This window comes from Megascapheus bottae, chromosome 17 (genome assembly GCF_031878675.1).
Source record: "Megascapheus bottae isolate mThoBot1 chromosome 17, mThoBot2.hap1, whole genome shotgun sequence".
In the NCBI taxonomy this organism is placed as follows: Eukaryota; Metazoa; Chordata; class Mammalia; order Rodentia; family Geomyidae; genus Megascapheus; species Megascapheus bottae.
This window is the reverse complement of record NC_143525.1, coordinates 19,257,324-19,274,450: the sequence shown is the minus strand read 5'-3', so window position 1 is coordinate 19,274,450 and position 17,127 is coordinate 19,257,324. Positions and strand designations below refer to the sequence as shown.

Genomic DNA, 17,127 nt, shown 5'->3' with positions numbered 1-17,127 from the left:
AGCTGGCACAAAGAGAAAACCAGTGTGCTACAAAGCAAGCACCATTAAATATTGAAGATAATTGTCTTTATATTTTACCCAAACTGTTTATTGTAGCATTGTGAAACCCATTCAAGAAAAAAAAAAAAAGGGAAAAGTTTCCCCACGAGTGGGAATTTTTTTTTTTTTGCCAGTTTTGGGCTTGGGCTCAGGGCCTGAGCGCTGTCCTTGGACTTTCTCAAGGCTAGAGCTCTACCACTTGAGCCTCAGCACCACTTCCAGCTTTTTTTTTCTATGTATGTGGTACCGAGGAATCGAACTCCGGTCTTCGTGCATGCTAGGCAAGCACTCTACCACTAGGCCACGCTACCACTAGGCCAAACTCACGTCCGATTGGGAATTTTTGAATTTTCTTTTTTCTTTTTGCCAGTCCTGGGGCACTATCCTTGAGCTTTCTCAAGGCTGGTGGTCTATTACTTGAGCCACAGCACCACTTCTGGCTTTTTCTGTGTGTGTGGTACCAAGGAATTGAACACATGCTAGGCAAGTGCTCTACCACAAATTTAACAATTTTATTACCCTTCAAATCACGTAAATCAATATTTTGAATTAGACCTAGAAATCACACCGGAGCTATTACATTTACAAATATTAAATTTATTATAACTAGAATTTATTGGTTCTCAGATTTGGCCACCTTATAGCTCAGTTTGAGGGGATTTCTCTTAACAGAAAAAAATGCATTATAATTTGGTCAAATTACACATTAAAAACTTTAAAAAGGAAAACAAGAAAAGCAACCCTTCAGCTTCACATAATTAAAGAACAGGAGAAAGCACGCAAAGCTACATCATAGCTAAATTTACCAAACCAACCAAAGCCAGAGGGGATTTTCTCTTCTGATTATGTCATAAAAAGGTCCACTGTCTTATATACACTTGTATATAATGTTACATTCCAGCACTGTAAAAAGTCCCCCTTTGCCCCCTCCCCCCAAAAGTTTACGGTCTAGTCCCCGAACTTGGAAAGCGGCGCCCGCTCCTGCTGCCGGTGGAGTTGGTTCTCCGTCTGCAGCTGCAGGTTCTCGGCGCGCAGCCGGGCCAGCTCCAGCTCCAGCTCCCGCACGCGCGCGTCCTCGCCGCCCAGCCGCTTGCTTTCCAGCCGCAGCCGGTTGTTCTCGTCCTCCATGCGTGAGAGGCACTTCTCCAGCTCCAGGTACTCCTTGATTAGCTCTTGCTTGCTCATGTTCTGCAGGCTTTCCGCGTGGTACCGCTCGTAAGTCTCCGAGAAGTCCCGCTGCAGAAACTCGCTGCCGTCACCCCCCATACCATCGCTGCCCCCGTCCTCCTCGCCCGCCTCGTCCATAAAGTCCTCATCGCTGGTGTCGTCGGACTTGGCCGCAGCCCGCTTGGGGTAGAGGCCGGTTTTGAGATCCGGCTCCTCTTGGTCGTGATCATCCATGAGGAACTGCGTGGTGTTGTAGGGCGCAACCGGTTGGCCCTTGGCGAACATCTCAGCTCGAATCCTCGAAGCTCGTAGGCTCTGCTTCTCGTCAAACTTTTTCTTCTCCTCCCAGGTCAGCTTGTAATACGGTTTCCAATGCCGCTTCTTCTTGGAGGGGCGTCTCCTATGCTTTTTCTTGCCCAGCTGCCTCAGCTGCTGTCCCCACGCCTCCTCTCTCCCAGCGGCTGGAGCCCCCAACTTGATGGTCTCGGGGTCAGGAACCGGCTGGGCGAGCGGCTCGGACGGTGGCTCCCCTCCCGCCGGCGGAGAGGCGCCGCCGGCGGACTGGTCGTCCCCATTCTGGCCGTCCCCATTCTGGCCTTTTTCGCTCGCGTCCAGGCAGCTAGATTCCGGACAGGCCTGGGTCTGCATGGGAGGCGGCTGGGGCTCCAGGCTCCCTTCTCCCTCCAGCCCCGGACAGCCGCCCGACAGGGGGGACGCTCTCGATTGCCACCTACCGTCCTCCTTGGGCACCCGCTCCTCCGCGCCCGGGGGGCGGTCAGGGTTCTGCTCCTCACAGACAACAGCAGCACCTGTACAGTTGCTAGTTTGAGGCTGGTGTTGATATTCTGACAGGAGTGGCTCGGCCATGGCTAGTGAAGTCCTCCTCCTGAAGTTTGAAGTCCTTGTGGAGAAAAGAGGTTTATGTTTTAGAAAAATGTTCAGAAGTCCTCCTTAACCTGTAATTCCTCCGGTGACGACTTAGCGTCTTCCTGTCAGCAAACTCCCAATTGCAACTTGAACTCAAGTCAGCAAAGGGTTAAGCGCCCACTGCGCGGTCAGATCCAAGGGGGTGCAGCGGCACCGACAGTAATGGGGGGGGGCTTCAAGCCTCCCCGCCGAGGGCCCCCACGGTCTCGGAGTTGGTGGCAAAGGGAGGAGGTTTTAAGTCCAACGGGTGAAACTCAACCCCGAAGGGGTTAAAACTACCCGATGACGCTGCCTCCGAGGGGCCGAATCCACAAAGGGTTAAATCCCCTGCCGCAGAGCCCACAAGGGGTTAAAGTCCCAGAGCCACCTCCTCCCACTTCCACGGGTGTCGCTCCAACCCCAGCTCTTAGTTCCCTAGGCCGGGCCAGAGCCTTAGCCGAGGACAGACAAACTCATCTCCCCTTTGGCTCGATGCTCGGCTCAGCTCAGCTCAGTTCTCCTCCGCCTCCTCCTCTTTTCCTCCCTCCCTCCTCCCCCTTCCGACAGCTCCTCTTCCGCCTCCTCCCCCGACTTCCCCTCCCAACCTGCTTTTCCACCTGCCAACTTCCAACTGCTGCCTCCCAGTCCTCTGCACCGCTTTTATATAGAAGCCCGCTCGCCCCGCCCATGCGCACGCGTAATGGAGTTCCCCGGCGGGGGAGCCGGGAAGCGTAGTCCTCGGCTCTCAGGCCCGCCCTCCTCGTGCGCCGAGCGACGTAGCCAATCCCTGGGCCCGAAGGGGGCGTCCCCCGGGCCGCCGCTTGCCTCCGCTGGTGCCTCACTAGAGAAACGTGGGTGCCCATTGGCCAAGACTGACTCGTCTCTCCAAGAAAGCTAGACCAATGGAAGAGAAGACGGGGCGGGCTCTGGGCCATACCATTCGGATTCAGGAATATGAGAAGATTCCACGACCGATGGGAGCCCACGCAGAGTATCTTTAAGAAAAGGTGTGTTTTACAAACTATGATCGTACTGTGCAGTCGGCGGGAAGGTTTTGTCGGTCACAAATACTTGTCAACAAAACTTGAAAATGGTTTATTCCCAAAAAAGTAGTCCCTACAGTGTACAAGGATTAAAATCACATAAAGAGAGGTTGCACTGTGACTGTAAACTCCAGGTTTACAAGATTTATAGGAATAGCTTCAAAGCAAGTAGCTTGTCTCCTGACCAGATCTTTGCGGAAGGATATATGGATATAATTCCAAAAAAAAAAAAAGCGAGCGCAAGAAGAAGTAAACAAATGATGAATAAAAAGTGCCGCCTTAAAGGGACAGTGTGACAGTTCCTTCCGTGCCGCCTCCACAGACTAGGCCTCTGGGGACGGAGGGCGGGTTCGAGTCCCGGTGACGTCGCCGCCTCCCACCCCGCCGCCTACCCTGGGGACCTTTGGGTGAAAGTGGCTGGATTCCGGCCCCCGCCCGGACTCGGAGATTTCTTCTCCGTCCCAGAGGCCGGTGGAAAATGATCCACGACCAAACCTCTCCCGGGCCAGATAGAAAGCGCCGGGTGGGGTTGAAGGAGCCGACCCCGGCCTCGCCTTCGGTCAAAGAAAATGGCCTCCCGGGGCCCGTTTGGCCTCTTCACTTCCGAGTCTGCGGGGAGTGCGTGGCCGCCTACGGGCGTCTTTGCTGGCGAGGGGTTCGAAACGAAGGAGCTTACTCGAGGAAGAGGAGGGTCGTCCCCTCCCTCCCAGAGGTGGAGGCCCGCCCGCCCCCGCCCCAGGGAGGCGCCAGCCCTAGGCCCGGGGCTCTCGCCCCGGCCTCTCTGGATTCCACCCCAGCCCCAGGACCCCAACACCCCTCCGCAGACGTGGGCTTGGTGGGATTGCTGCTCCTCCCCTTGTCACACGTGCAGCGACACATTATTTCTTCCTGAAAAGCCATCTCTCATGCTCCTTCCCCTGTGTGCTGCGTGACATCCCACACGCCAAACCCTTTGACCTGGCCACGGCCACCAACCAAGCTCGGCTGGGTCGGAGCTAGACCGTCTCCATCTTAGAAACAGGCAATCAGTAAAGACTTAAATCTCTTAAAGAGTTAAAGACTAAGGGAAAACAAGTGACTTGTCCAAGGTCACATGACAAGTGGCGGATCTGACTAGAGTGCAGGTCTTTGTGACTCCTGTGCCATTTGTCTTTGTCGTAAACACAAAAATGCCCTCCCCTCCTTTTTTTTATTTTTTCTCCTCAGCAACTCTGGATTGAGTTCCATTTTCGATCCAACAGTTTCCATCTAATGCAGAACCCATTGCAGCTGCATTTGGCAGTCATTTGTTAGGAGGGCACAAAGATGAATAAAAATGTCATCCTCACCTCCTGTTCTTGGTCTATGTGGAGAAGCCTAACCTCGGTGTGCAAAAATGGCAAGCGGTGAAAACCTCTACAGGAGCTTGTGAGCCAAGCCCCCAGCAGGTTAGGACTTACCGACAGACAGGTGGTATGGAGGGAGTGACTTCTTGGTCAGCTATGAATGATAATTTGGGAGCAAATTAGCACAAAAATAAATAATTTTAAAAGGGTATTTTACCTTTCTGTCTTTATATTTGAGTTCCTGTATAACACAAGCTAGCCTCAAACTTATGTTACTACTACCGCAGCCTCCAAAATGTTTGGTTTATAGGTACGAACATTCTCTCCTGGCAGTACTTTATGTTTGATTTGAGATTTTTGTTTTGTTTTACGTAGTAAGGTTTGGATTGAGAGCCTGTACTTGCTAGGCAGGCATTCTCACACTTGAGCCATGCCTTCAGCCACAGTATTTGTATTTGAGGACTCATTATGTTGCCTAGGCTGGCCTCAAACTCCTGGACTTGAGTGATTCTCCTGTCTGGTCCTCCACAGTAGGTAACTACAGACCTGCCAGACCAAGAGGAGCATTTTATGGAAGGCAGACATCCCTCATGTGAGAAGGGATTGCCTAGGAACTTGGGAGAGGTCTTTGAAGCAGTGATGACCAGCAAAGGGGAAAACAAGCCAGGGTGGCCCTGGGGGCACATCTAGCTGTTTTGGAAATGACTGTCATAGCTGGTTTTCCTAGGCTTCTAGAAACTCAGGTCTAGCTGGGCATTGGTGACTCGAACCTGTAATCCTACCTACTCAGAAGGCTGAGATCTGAGGCTTGCAGTTCAAAGCCATCCCAGGCAGGAAAGCCCATGAGGCTCCAATAAATAACAACAAAAAGCTGGAAGTGATACTGTGGCTCAAGTGATAGAGCACTAGTTTTGTGCACAGAGAGGCTCAATATAGCACCTAGGCCTAGAGTTCAAGTCCCAGGATTAGCAAAGTCGAATAAACTTACTTCTATCTGAATGAGAAACCTGCTCTTCTCAGTTTCTTTTCCATCACTTTGGAGTGTCCAGGAGAACAAGAACCACAGAAAAAAAGGTCTTTGCAGAGAACTTAGCTGAGAAAGTCAAAGCCTTCCAAACTGCTACCTTATTTTCAGGCTCCAGAGACCTTGGGTTCCTCACTCCCACTCCCAGGAACTTTGAAGGTAGATCTCTGAACCTAGCCTCAGCTTATTAGGGCTCAGATGTAGGCTTTCATTTGCAATATTAGGAAAGACAAGCCAGGCACCTCAGCATTAGATGTGTTTGCAACCCTTTGTTAGGTTTTTTGTTTTTGTTTTTGCTAGTCCAGGGGCTTGAACTCAGGACCTGAGCACTGTCCTTGGGCTTTCTCAAGGCTAGCACTCTACCACTTGAGCCATAGCACCACTTCAGGCTTTTTCTGTGTACCAAGGAACCTGGATCTTCATGAATAGTAGGCAAACACTCTACCACTAGGCCAAATTGCTGTCCCCATGCCAGACATTTTATATTTCCCCTCTCCTTGTAAAATCCCCAGACCTCATCATGATGGAGGGGAATCCTTCCTTTTTTCAAGAACAAGGCAACCTTGCTTCTGGGCCTGGGCATTCTACAGCCAGCAAGAGGAAGAGCAGGCTTCAGTCTGTCCCTGGAGCCAGTTACATTGCTCACTGCCTTCCCACTGTCCATCCCTATTAAGTTTATTCAGCTTCTCTGCTTGTGACCCCTGTGGAGCTACAGAACATGTCTATGTAAGGGCTATCCTCCCTGTCTTGAGGTCAAGAGTGGCCTAGGCTAGAGCAAAGGTCAAGGCTGGAGGCTGACAGAGGAACGTTTAGAGTCTCTGTCTCCAGCCTTGGGCCTTTAGGACTGCTTCTTCTTCACCCAGAGGCATGAAAGTTCAGGGGCCCAGGTAGCAGCTTTAGGGTACTCCATGCTTCCACAGCCCTTTGTGGATTGGGATCCCGGTCAGGGTCTCAGAGTCACAGGTTACCAGGAATGGCCAATTCAATGCCTAGTCAGGCTTGTGGCCAGAGAGTTCCAGCAGAACAACAGGACTGGCGCTCACTGGAGAGGCCAGGGTAGTTAGCCAACCACACCATAACCACACCAAGTAGGGCTCTGGAGGATGCACATCTCTGTCCTTTCTAGAAAGTTCCCTGGGAGGGCTAGTCATAGGAGGGCAGCACTAGCCGAGGGGGCAGAAGGCACTTCTAGGATCAGGGGCTACGTGGTACCTTTACCCTATATCTAGACATCAGAGCAGAAAGCAGCTACCCTTCCCTTTAGTCTGGGACCCCAACCAATGCTCTCTCTGGTGTGATCCCTTCCATTCCCATCTTGTAGATCTACAACCAAGACCAGGACCAGACAGGAGGCCCACTCGACCCATTTACTCCCTCCCAAACCCACCTGAGGTAGCTTTCCCCAGAGAGAGGAAGTATTTCTCATAGGGAAACACAAGCGGCCTCTGGGGGTGCCACATGGCCCTGAGGAAGCCAGCAGGGCATGTCACCCTCCCCACACACTTCCTTTTCCCTCTCCTCTGTGGGGGCCCAGGAAGCAGAAGACTGAAATATTGTTTTATTTGGTGAAACGTTCATTTGCAAATGAATCTTTAGTGAGGATGACCTGAGCTTGCATGCTGTGTGTGTGTGTGTGTGTGTATGTGTGTCTGTCTGTCTGTCTGTCTCTCCCAGAAGCAAAATACCTCCGTGTCCCCGGGTCTTTGCTCCATTCCCTGTTGTGCCCAACCTTCCTGTGACCCTGTATTGGTCCAGCAGATCCATCTTGCAGTCAGGCTCAAGTTTCAGCTTGCCCTGGAGCCTTCTCCAGGAGTAGCTGGGGGGGAGGAGAGTTAAGTGACCCAGAGAGTGGCATGGAAGGGTGAGATGGGCAGCACCACCCTGCTTATTGCCAACTCTGAAATGAGAGTCTGTGCACCATGATTGATTGCAGTCTTCCAAGGCAGCCCAGGCCTGGAGGGGGGTGGGGGTGGGGCTGTGAGCTGCTGGGGAGGGTGAGGCCATAGGGAGCCCTAGTAGGGGAAGGGATGCTAAGGCAAAGATGGATGGGAGGGGAGATTTCTAATATTGTTCTCCTAAACCCTAGGAAGGCTCAGGCGCAGCAGGACAGGGACTCCTAGCTTCCTTCATTGCTGGAGACCCAGTCCTCCAGAGTCACCTCTTCTGGGTCCGAAACTGTCGGAAGAGCCACTGGACGACGAAGGGCCACAGGAGCAAGAAGAACAGCGTGGAAGCCGAGAGCCTGAGGGGCCAAGGCCAAGTCCGGGCTGGCGGTCTCTGCTGCCAAGAGGGAGGGAGTCAGGAGGCAGCCCTGCTGCAGCACAGCCCTCCCTAGGAACCTGTTTCTAGAACTCATAAGGGTCATGTCTCTGAAGGTTGGGAAGATGAGTCTCACATGTGTAGCACTAGTATGTCATCTGACATCTTGGACTCTAGCTCCCTCCATCACAGTCCAATCCCAGGTATCAGGAGAGGCTGGAGAGAGGGACTGGCTCCTTTGGGCCACAGTGCAGCCACTCTGTTGGTAGGACCTGAAGACCCTGTATTATAAAGTATGTGCCCCCTCTTTCAAAGGAGGACCCTCGGCCCTCAGATGTTCCTTTCTAAATAGCCTTTTCCTCTAGAAGGAGCCAGGGTTCCCTGGAGAAGCAGTTGATTCCAGGGCTGGGCAGGGAAAGTAGGGGGAAAATATGGGACTTATTATACCAGAAAAGCAGAGTTGTTTCTAAAAATGAATGAGAGTAGTCTAAGGTCATAGGACCTTGGCTTAAAAGACTCTCCACTGGCCAAAGTTGTGACAGTCTGGCCACTGGAAAGAATAATTAGGCCAAGTGTGGCCTGTGATCCCAGCTACTGAGAAGGTGGAGGAGATCAGTAGGATTGCAGCTCAAGGGTAGACCCAGAAAACAATTAGTGAGACCCCTCTCCCATCTCAACCAATAAGCTGGCTGTGGTGGTCCACAAATGCCATCCCACGGGGAGTGAGTAGAACTGTGGTCCAGGCTGGCACATGCAAAAACTTGAGACCCTATCCAAAAAATAAAGAGGATGTGGCTCAAGGTAGAGAGTGCTTAGAGAGAGGGATTAAGTTCAGGACCCTAAGTTCAACCTGAGCACAAAAATAAAATCAACCATTACTGGTGATCTTAATACTGAATATAAATTCAGGAGTTTACACTAACTGGGCACTGGTGGCTCTTACCTGTCATCCTAACTTAAGAACTGAGACCTAGAGGATCTCAGTTCAAAGCCAGCCTGGGCAGAAAAATCTTTGAGACTTTATCTCCAAATAAACCAGCAAAAGAACAAACTGGGACATGGTTCAAATGGGAAAGCACCACCCCTGAGCAAGAAAGTTGAGAGCAAAGGGCCCTCAATTGAAAACCTCACACACACACACACACACACACACACACACACACACACACAAATGAAAGAAAAGACAAAACCCTCATCATCATTAAGAGTTTCCAGGGCCAGCCCTGGGTTTGGGGCCGGGAATTTGGCCTGAGGTAAGAGAGCTTGCCTAGCATGCATGAAGACTGGATTTGATTCCTCGGTACCATATATATAGAAAAAGCAGAAAGTAGTGCTATGGCTCAAGTGGTAGAGCTCTAGCCTTAAGAAAGTCCAAGGACAGTGCTCAGGCCCTGAGTTCATGCCCCAGACTGGAAAAAAAAAAAAAAAAAAAAAGCTGGGTCCATTGGTTCACGCACCTAGCTACTCAGGAGGCTGAGATCTGAGGATTTAGGTTCAAAGCCAGCCCAGGCACTAAAGAACATGAGATTCTTCAGTTAACCACTAGAAAACAGAAAATGGGGCTGTGGCTCAAGGGTAGGGCAGGACAGCATCCAGGCCCAGAGTTCAAGCCCCATGTCCACCAACAACAACAACAAAAAAAAAAAAGAAAGAAAAGAAAGTTTTCAAATCAATTCCTTCCTTAAAAATAATGGCCAGACACAGTGGCTTACAGCTGTAATCCTAGCTACTCAGGAGGCTGAGATCTGAGGATCAAGGTTCAAAGCCAGCCCAGGCACTAAAGAACCTGAGACTCTTATCACTAATTAACCTCTAGAAAAAGGGAAGTGGGGGCTCAAGGGTAGGGTGGTAGCCTTGTTCTGAAGAGCTCAGGGACAGCGCCCAGGCCCAGGGGCCTGGCAGTAGCTTGAGCTGAACAGCTCTGGGTCAGTGCCCAGGCCAAGTTCAAGCCCCCATGACTCCTCCCCACACACACAAAAATAATAATGAAGGGCTCAGGTAAAGCACTTGCTTTGTATGTGAGAGGCCCTAGGTTCAATTGCTAGGATCATTAAAAAAAAAGGGGGGGGGGGCGGGAGTTTGGCCTAGTGGTAGAGTGCTTGCCTAGCATGCACGAAGACCCGGGTTCGATTCCTCAGTACCACATACATAGAAAAAAGCCAGAAGTGGTGCTGAGGCTCAAGTGGTAGAGCTCTAGCCTTGAGAAAGTCCAAGGACAGTGCTCAGGCCCTGAGTTCAAGCCCCAGGACTGGCAAAAAAAAAAAAAAAAAATTGGGGCTAGGAGTTTGGCCTAGTGGTAGAGTGCTTCCATAGCATGCACAAAGACCTGGGTAGGATTCCTTGATATCACATACATAGAAATGCCCGAAATAGTGCTGTGGCTCAATGGCAAAGTGCTAGCCTTGAGGAAAAAGCCCAAGAACAGTGGTGAGGCCCTGAGTTCAAGCTCCAGGTCTGGCAAAAACAACAACAACAATAATAAAACTTATCCTGCTTTTCTATCAGCAACTGTATTTGAAACTCTATGGGGAAATGTTAGCTAATAAATGTCAGAGGAACAACAGGATTCAAATTAACATTTGTTTGCAACTGCTAAACAACTAATTGTTCAGAGATGATCAATTGTCAAACACTGAGTATCAGATTAAGTTGATTTGGACCTGGAAATCCCCTGGCTCCCAGAAGAACTTGACTTTACATAGGTGAGATAAGACAGTCATTCCCATCTCTGAGCCAGCAGTCCACACTAGGACCACTAGCGGTGGGGATCCAGATAATATTTGGCCCTGGGTGTAATAAGCAGAGCTCTGATGGAATCTGGCCCAAAATGTTAAGCCAGATCCTAATCTAGTCTTCATCTCATATCTAGTTCACATATGGAATGTATGCAGGAATGAGAGGTGACCAGAACCAGAGGAAGAATATGCTAGCTCAACTCAGCTTAGTCAGCAGGTCAGTAACAAAGGAAAAGACTGGTCTAGATTAAAAACATTTAGGTTGGAGAGACAGCTTAATGGCAAAGCACTTGTCTAGTGTGTTTGAGACCCTGGGTTCCATCCACATCATTGCAAAAAAAAGTAATGATAGCAATAATAATAAAGACAAAGGGTTGGGAATGTGGAGTGCTCACCTAGCCTGCATGAAGCCCTGGGTTCGATTCCTTGGTACCACATACATGGAAAAAGCTGGCAGTGGTGCAATGGCTCAAGTGGTAGAGCACTCGAGAAAGCCTAGGGACAGTGCTCAAGTCCTGAATTCAAGCCCCAGGACTGGGGAAAAAAAAAAGGATGGAGGAAGCAGGTACAGGATGTGGCCTGGGACTGCACCAGCCAGAAAAGGCCATCCAGGACAACTGGGGAAATCTAAACTTGGATTTTGATTTCAGTGCTGTTAAGAAATGGACTGTGTGGGGGGTGTGGGGGGGGGAGGGAAATGGGTACCAAGACATATGAAAGGGTATCAATGTATGTGAATTAATGCACCTTCTATCTGGCAAAAATCATGTAACCCTTTTACTAATTACAATTTAAAAAATTAATTAAAAAAATACAAACACTAAAAATAAATAAATAAATAAATAAATTTCTTGAAAATAAAAAAAAAAAGAAATGGACTGTGTGAGATAAAATGGTATAGGTTTGAGCTAGGTAACAGCGCGTTCTTCTTTTGCAAGATGCAAACCTAAGTGTTTCAGTGTGGATTATTATGTGGATTATAATTACTTGGAAAGCCTCAGCTCTTCAAATTGGTAGGAGGAAAAAAAAAATCTGAAAAAGAAAAAAAATGTCCTGTGGGGGGAGGGGAGGCAGTGTTGAAATCTCTGTCACCAGCCTTGGTACTCAGTGGGTTAGGGTTCACCCTGGGGAGCTCCCACAGAGAGCAATTCAACCCCCTTCTACTCCAGCCACCCCAGGCTTCTCAAGTACAGATCACTCCAAGGGCTGGAGGTGTGATTCAAGGGCTACAATGCTTGTCTGGTATGCACAATGATCTGAGTTCAAACCTCAGTACATTAAAGAAGGAGGAGGAAAAAGAGGAGGAGGAGGAGGGGGAGGAAAGGAAGGAAGGAAGGACGGCAGGTAGGCAAGCTCATCAGAACTGTGAGTACCAGTATAGGAGGGCCTCAGCCTCACTCTATCATTTAATGTTAACAATTATCATAATAATAATGGACCCCATTCAAGGAGGCCTTGCTGTGCACAGGAAACTATGAAAGCACCTATGTGCACTGTTTTAGGCCATGGCAACCCAGTGAGCTTTCCCAGGCTGTGTGCCCTGAGCCTTAATTTCCCTTCTCCCGAGAGGTGAGAAAAGAAAACCTGTCATAGGGTTGCTGTGCAGAACCAATAAGAATATGCAAGTAGATGTTTGCTATACAGCTGGGGCTCTAAAAATAAGAATTGTTCATTATTACATAGGAATTGGGGTGGAACAAGGTGAGAGATGAAGTAAGTGTTGGGGGAATCAATGCTAAATCATGGGATGGGAGTTGTGGTTGAGGCGCAGCAGGGACCCCAGTCCATTGCAAAGGGCAGACACTTTATGGCCTTTCTACCTCTTGGAATTGGACTTCTACTGGGACTCTCAGAGAGGAGAGGGCAGGGAAAGACCTCCTTTCTTACTCTCCTAGAAGAAAGGAGGTCCTCCTAGCCTGCAGCAGAGGCCATACCATTCTCTGTACACTGCTACCGGTTGGTAGATTAAGGCATGGGACAAGGACAGATATGGCTGCACCAGGAGCCCAGAGTATCGACTCAGAGTTTTGCCCATAATCTGGTCCCAACTTTGAAGTGATGGTTATATGGGGTGGGGTAGGGGAGATCTCACCTGCTCAGGGATCTGGAGCTTGCTCTCTAGACTCTGAAGTCTCTCCTGGACATCCTGCATGCTCTCCTGCAATGCCCGGACTGTTCCCATCAGCCACTTGTCCAACTCCTGGGGTCCCAGCACACTGCCTCTTAATCTCTCTGTGGAGTATGAGAGACGCAAGGAAGGGCACTCAGGAAGCAGTTCAGCTACTGGCCAGTGGGGCACAAGTAGAACAGTCTAGCGCACAGCTCCATCCTTGTCCCTGTGTGACTCATGCAAGGTTCACCCACGGAGCTGAGAACTGGGCTTTGGGGTCTGGGATGGGGAATGGGATCCTGACTCTGAGGACTGCCACTGAGCAGCTATGTGAGTTTTCACAAAGCATTACCTTTCCTGAACCTCATTTTGATATCTGAAAATTAAGGAAGAGAAGAAGCACCAGTGGCTTATGCCTGTAATCCTAGCTACACAGAAGGCTGAGAACTGAGGATCAAGGTTCAATGCCAGCCCAAGCATGAAAGTCTGTGAGACTTTTATCTCCAAGTAACCACACACACACACACACACACACACACACACACACACACACACAGCCAGCCAGAAGTGATGCTAGTAACCTTGAGTGCTTAGGTCCTGAGTTCGAGCCCCAGAACCAGCAAACACACACACATATCCTTATATCAAACATCATCTTTCTTATAGAGCTGCTTGGTCAGAGGAATTAAGGAAACTATATTTACGAACGTGCCCTTTACGAACATGCCCTTTTGGGGCCCTCAGAAGAAAAGCTAGGGGCAGGTACTTTGCCCCTAGCCAGGTATCTAGCCAGACAGAGGCTACTTTCTTTTTTTTTTTGCCAGTCCTGGGCTTGAGCTCAGGGCCTGAGCCCTGTCCTTGGACTTTCTCAAGGCTAGCACTCTACCACTTGAGCCTCAGCACCATTTCCAGCTTTTGTCTATGTGGTACCAAGGAATCGAACCTGGGTCTTCGTGCATGCTAGGCAAGCACTTTAACTACTAGGCCAAACTCCCGGCCCCGACAGAGGCTACTTTCTAGTGCCTGAGCTGGACTTTTACCTTTGCCTAAGAGGACAGCCAAGGGAAGGCCAGGGGTGCTAGGATCACAGGGAGGGTGAAGGGAGGAAAACGTCAACAGGTGCTCACCTTTCTCACTGGGGGGTTCACTGGGGGGCTCCGGGCTGCTTCTGGTGTCAGGCTCTCCTCCAGCTGCTCCCTGATGCTCTGCCCAAACCTGCTGAGATGAATCACAGGTCCCAGGGTGGGGCTGGTGCAAGCAGGACTCGCTGGGGAGAGGAAAGAAAGGGAAGAGAATGGGGGCAGGGGTGTCTTACCAGCTCAGGCTCCAGCTGTTCCAGAGAGTCACAGAAAACCTCCAAGTCCAAGTCTCTGGGTGGCCGGGACTCTGGGAAGAAGGAGGGAGGGTTAGTGCCAAGAGAGAGCTCCTGGAGAGAGGGAAAGGATATATAGCTGAGTGGCAACACCTGTTCAAGAGATGCTAGGGCTCCTGCCAGCACAGCAGTGAGGCCCTGCAATAGTCTCCAGGCCTGCCTGGCCTTGGGAGCACAGGAGCTCTCAGCTTCCATGGGCATGAGGCCTAAAGGGCATAGTGTGGCATCCAGTTTTCTCCCTTCCCCTCCTGGAAATGTCCCCCACTCCCACCAGCCTGCTTTAGCACCAACCTGGATGTGAGAATGCTGGTTCCCTGGAGTGGCAGGGAGGCTCAGGTTCAGTCCCATGGTCTCTGTTCCATACTTGGTCTTTCCAACCTGTTAAGAAACAGCACTCAGAGGTGGGGCACGAAAGCATTTGGCATCTTCAGTGAGATAAAATCCCTCATCTCCATTCACCATGGACAAGGCTTAATAATGTCCCGAGGGACATTATCTGATGCCTTCTTTCTCCAGTACCCCCTACATGACAGTCCCCCCCACACACACCTAGTTCACGTTGCATGTTCTGAGCTCCCATCTTGGGGATCTAACCTGTGACTCTTCTCAGGAAGGTTTCGGGGGGCCTTGGCATGTCAGGGATCACCTGGTACAGGGGCTCAAAGTAAGCAAATGAATCCTCAGCCATGTCACCTAGGGGCACGGTGTCAATCACCTGTGTGGGAGGAGTCAATGTCCTTGTATGGTGGAGTCGGACCCTCCCACCACTCCCCCATACCTTCTTGGGCTGGGCTCCTGCCCCATCATACACATCCATCTTGCCCCCATTCAGGACCAGGCAAGCAGGGGTGGGAGACAATAGGATGGTGGTGATTCCCAGGAGGGTATTGATGAAGTGGGAGGGGCAGGCCACCTGGCTGGAAACTTGGGGACAGAGAATGGCAGCCCTCTCTCTACCTTCTGTGCCACCAGCTTCATCTCAGCGATGTAGGCGGACATGGCCTCCTCCCTACTCATCTTGCCCAGGCTGTTCCAGGCATCCCTGGTGGGGGTTGGGGAGCAGAGGGCTGTGAGCAGGCTGGGTGACAGCTGAAGTAGTTTGCTCAACAGATAGGGAGCTCACCACTTGTATCGTCCAATGGGGTCCCAGAACCCAGGCCGAGGCACCAGGCAGGGCCCCGTGGTCGCTTGCTTGTAGTAGCTATAGAATCTCAGCATCTCTTCATAGGAGGGGCGATAAGAGCCTGGGCAGAGGGGTTGAGAAGTGGCGCACACAGCAGGACCCACCCAACGCCTAAGCGGTGAGGGGGGAGCAAGAGCGGAGACGGTGGAGTCCCACTCACGGGTTGCCAACAGGACAGCCCTGGCAGGGACTTGTCAGCAACCACTGCCATGATCAGGAGGCCACTTGCTCCTCCAAGTTGGGACCCCACCCCCCGACATCCCGAAGCCCCCGAATGCAGTCTCACCATTCTTAGGCAGGTTCTGAATGACGCTGACAGCGGCGTGGAACTGTTTGTGGCCGTCGGGCTCCTCGTCCTCGGTACCCATGCTGCTCTGGGCCCCGCAGCCCTACTTCGGAGCAGCGACTCTGCGATCGCAGGCCGGGGGGTTCGCGGAGGTGCACAACTCCACCGTGAGGTCTGAGAGACACCCCGGGGTGCTCTGAAGTTGCGGCTAGGGGAACTCCTTTTCCTACCTGAAAACAGGGGAGTGAGGCCGGGGCGTCCAGGATCTTAGTGGGTGGCCAGAGGGGCAGGTGGTAAGGGTCGCAGGGCCCCCATCCCGGGATGAGCCTCTCTCTAGGTGCACATTTTCAACTCTGCAAAGAGGAGTCGGGGAGGGGCCGACGGCCTCCCAGCGTGGGGAAGGGGCCGCCGAGCTAAAGGGAAATTTTGAGCCAATCAGAGGTACCGTTTCACATCGGGCTCCTATCTCCTCGCCACTCAGAGTGGCGCTTCCAAGAGTATGCAAATAGACTCGCGGTAGCTCACCCAATCAGGAGGAGCTAATCGGATTCCCCCTCCCCCCGCCCCCACCGTCAGAGGAGGGTGGCAGCGCCCTCGGGTGGACATAGTGAGTGTCCGCGGAGTTCTCGCGCCCCCTGGTGGAAACTCACTAGAGCCGATCGGCAGATACCCGGCCGGCGGTTCAGAGCCCGCCCCCCGCCCCCCCCGCCCCCCTCGCCCCTCCGCCCCGGACTCAGCTCTTCCGATCCTAGGGCGCGTTGGGAACAGAAAATTAAGTCTGGACCCCGCGTTCTGTAGGCGGCACCATCGGAGTTGAGCTTTGGAAAACATATGAGTGAGGCGGGAGAACAGAGAGGAAAGGTTATTCTTGGAGGATGGGATTGAAGAACCAAAATCACAGAGAAGGCTGGATATTAATTCAGGAAGAAAATTGCAGGAGCTCGGAGGGAGTGGGGCCTCAGAGTCTGTGGATGGGGGAGAGCTGAGGCTCGGGTAGATCAGGGCATCCTAGACCCGGAGAAATCGCTCTGCGGTTGGTAGCCGCCGAGTGCCGGTGTGCGCCAGGCTCTCCGCCCGGACCCCCGCAGCCACCTGGACACCGGCCCTGCGCGCTCCCAAGGGCACCTCTGACACCGCCACCAGCACGAGGGCGTCTGTCCGCAGGCTGACGTCATGGGAGCCTTACACAGCGCCTGGTGGCGGTCCCAGGACCATGAAACGGGGGTACCAACCGCTCCGAGCTTAGAACCCCCCAGATCGGTTTCCAGGACTCTACATTTAGTGCCACCTCATTCTCCAGAACGGTCCGAGAAGAGACTTCCACCACTAAGGGGCGGGAAGTGGCCTGGCCCGGAGAGGTCAATCCAGTGACGTCACCGCCAAAGCCTCCCCCCACTTCCCCGCTTGTGGGTTTCTGGGGTTCTCCCGGCCCCAAGACCTTTAGTCCAAGACAAGCCGCACAGACTTGGCCCCTTGCCTAGCTCTCGAGGGTACCGAGCAGAGGAGGGTGGAGTGGGGTTGCGTCCTCATGGGGGGAGGGGTCCCAGAGTGAGGGTGTCTGTGTCTTGTGAGTCGCCCCCCCTCCCCGTGGGGGGTCTCTGACCAGCGAAGGGGCGGACATCGGAAGATCGATCGGAAAACTAGAGGGCGCGCCGACGACCAGGGGCGAACGCGAAGA

General features: G+C 51.9%; 2 protein-coding genes across 7 annotated transcripts; both read right to left on the bottom strand.

Annotated features, from left to right (window-relative positions):
- Positions 1-615: 615 nt before the first annotated feature.
- Positions 616-2,817, bottom strand: Hexim1 (HEXIM P-TEFb complex subunit 1). The gene is made up of 2 exons (XM_090350094.1): positions 2,718-2,817; positions 616-2,107 (listed from the first exon to the last, which is right to left on the bottom strand). Exon 2 carries the CDS (start codon positions 2,071-2,073, stop codon positions 988-990), a length of 1,086 nt encoding a protein of 361 aa, XP_090206220.1. The 5' UTR covers positions 2,074-2,107; positions 2,718-2,817; the 3' UTR covers positions 616-987.
- Positions 2,818-7,038: 4,221 nt separating this feature from the next.
- Positions 7,039-15,839, bottom strand: Acbd4 (acyl-CoA binding domain containing 4). 6 transcript variants are annotated; one of them, XM_090350095.1, is made up of 10 exons: positions 15,450-15,839; positions 15,104-15,224; positions 14,938-15,022; positions 14,575-14,695; positions 14,272-14,358; positions 13,924-13,994; positions 13,736-13,826; positions 12,591-12,730; positions 7,663-7,784; positions 7,039-7,457 (listed from the first exon to the last, which is right to left on the bottom strand). In XM_090350095.1, exons 1-10 carry the CDS (start codon positions 15,529-15,531, stop codon positions 7,337-7,339), a joined length of 1,041 nt encoding a protein of 346 aa, XP_090206221.1. In that variant the 5' UTR covers positions 15,532-15,839; the 3' UTR covers positions 7,039-7,336. The 6 variants fall into 6 exon arrangements, with proteins under 6 accessions (XP_090206221.1, XP_090206223.1, XP_090206224.1 ...); XM_090350097.1 differs by having other exon boundaries at positions 7,663-7,781; XM_090350098.1 differs by having other exon boundaries at positions 13,736-13,823.
- Positions 15,840-17,127: the final 1,288 nt, after the last annotated feature.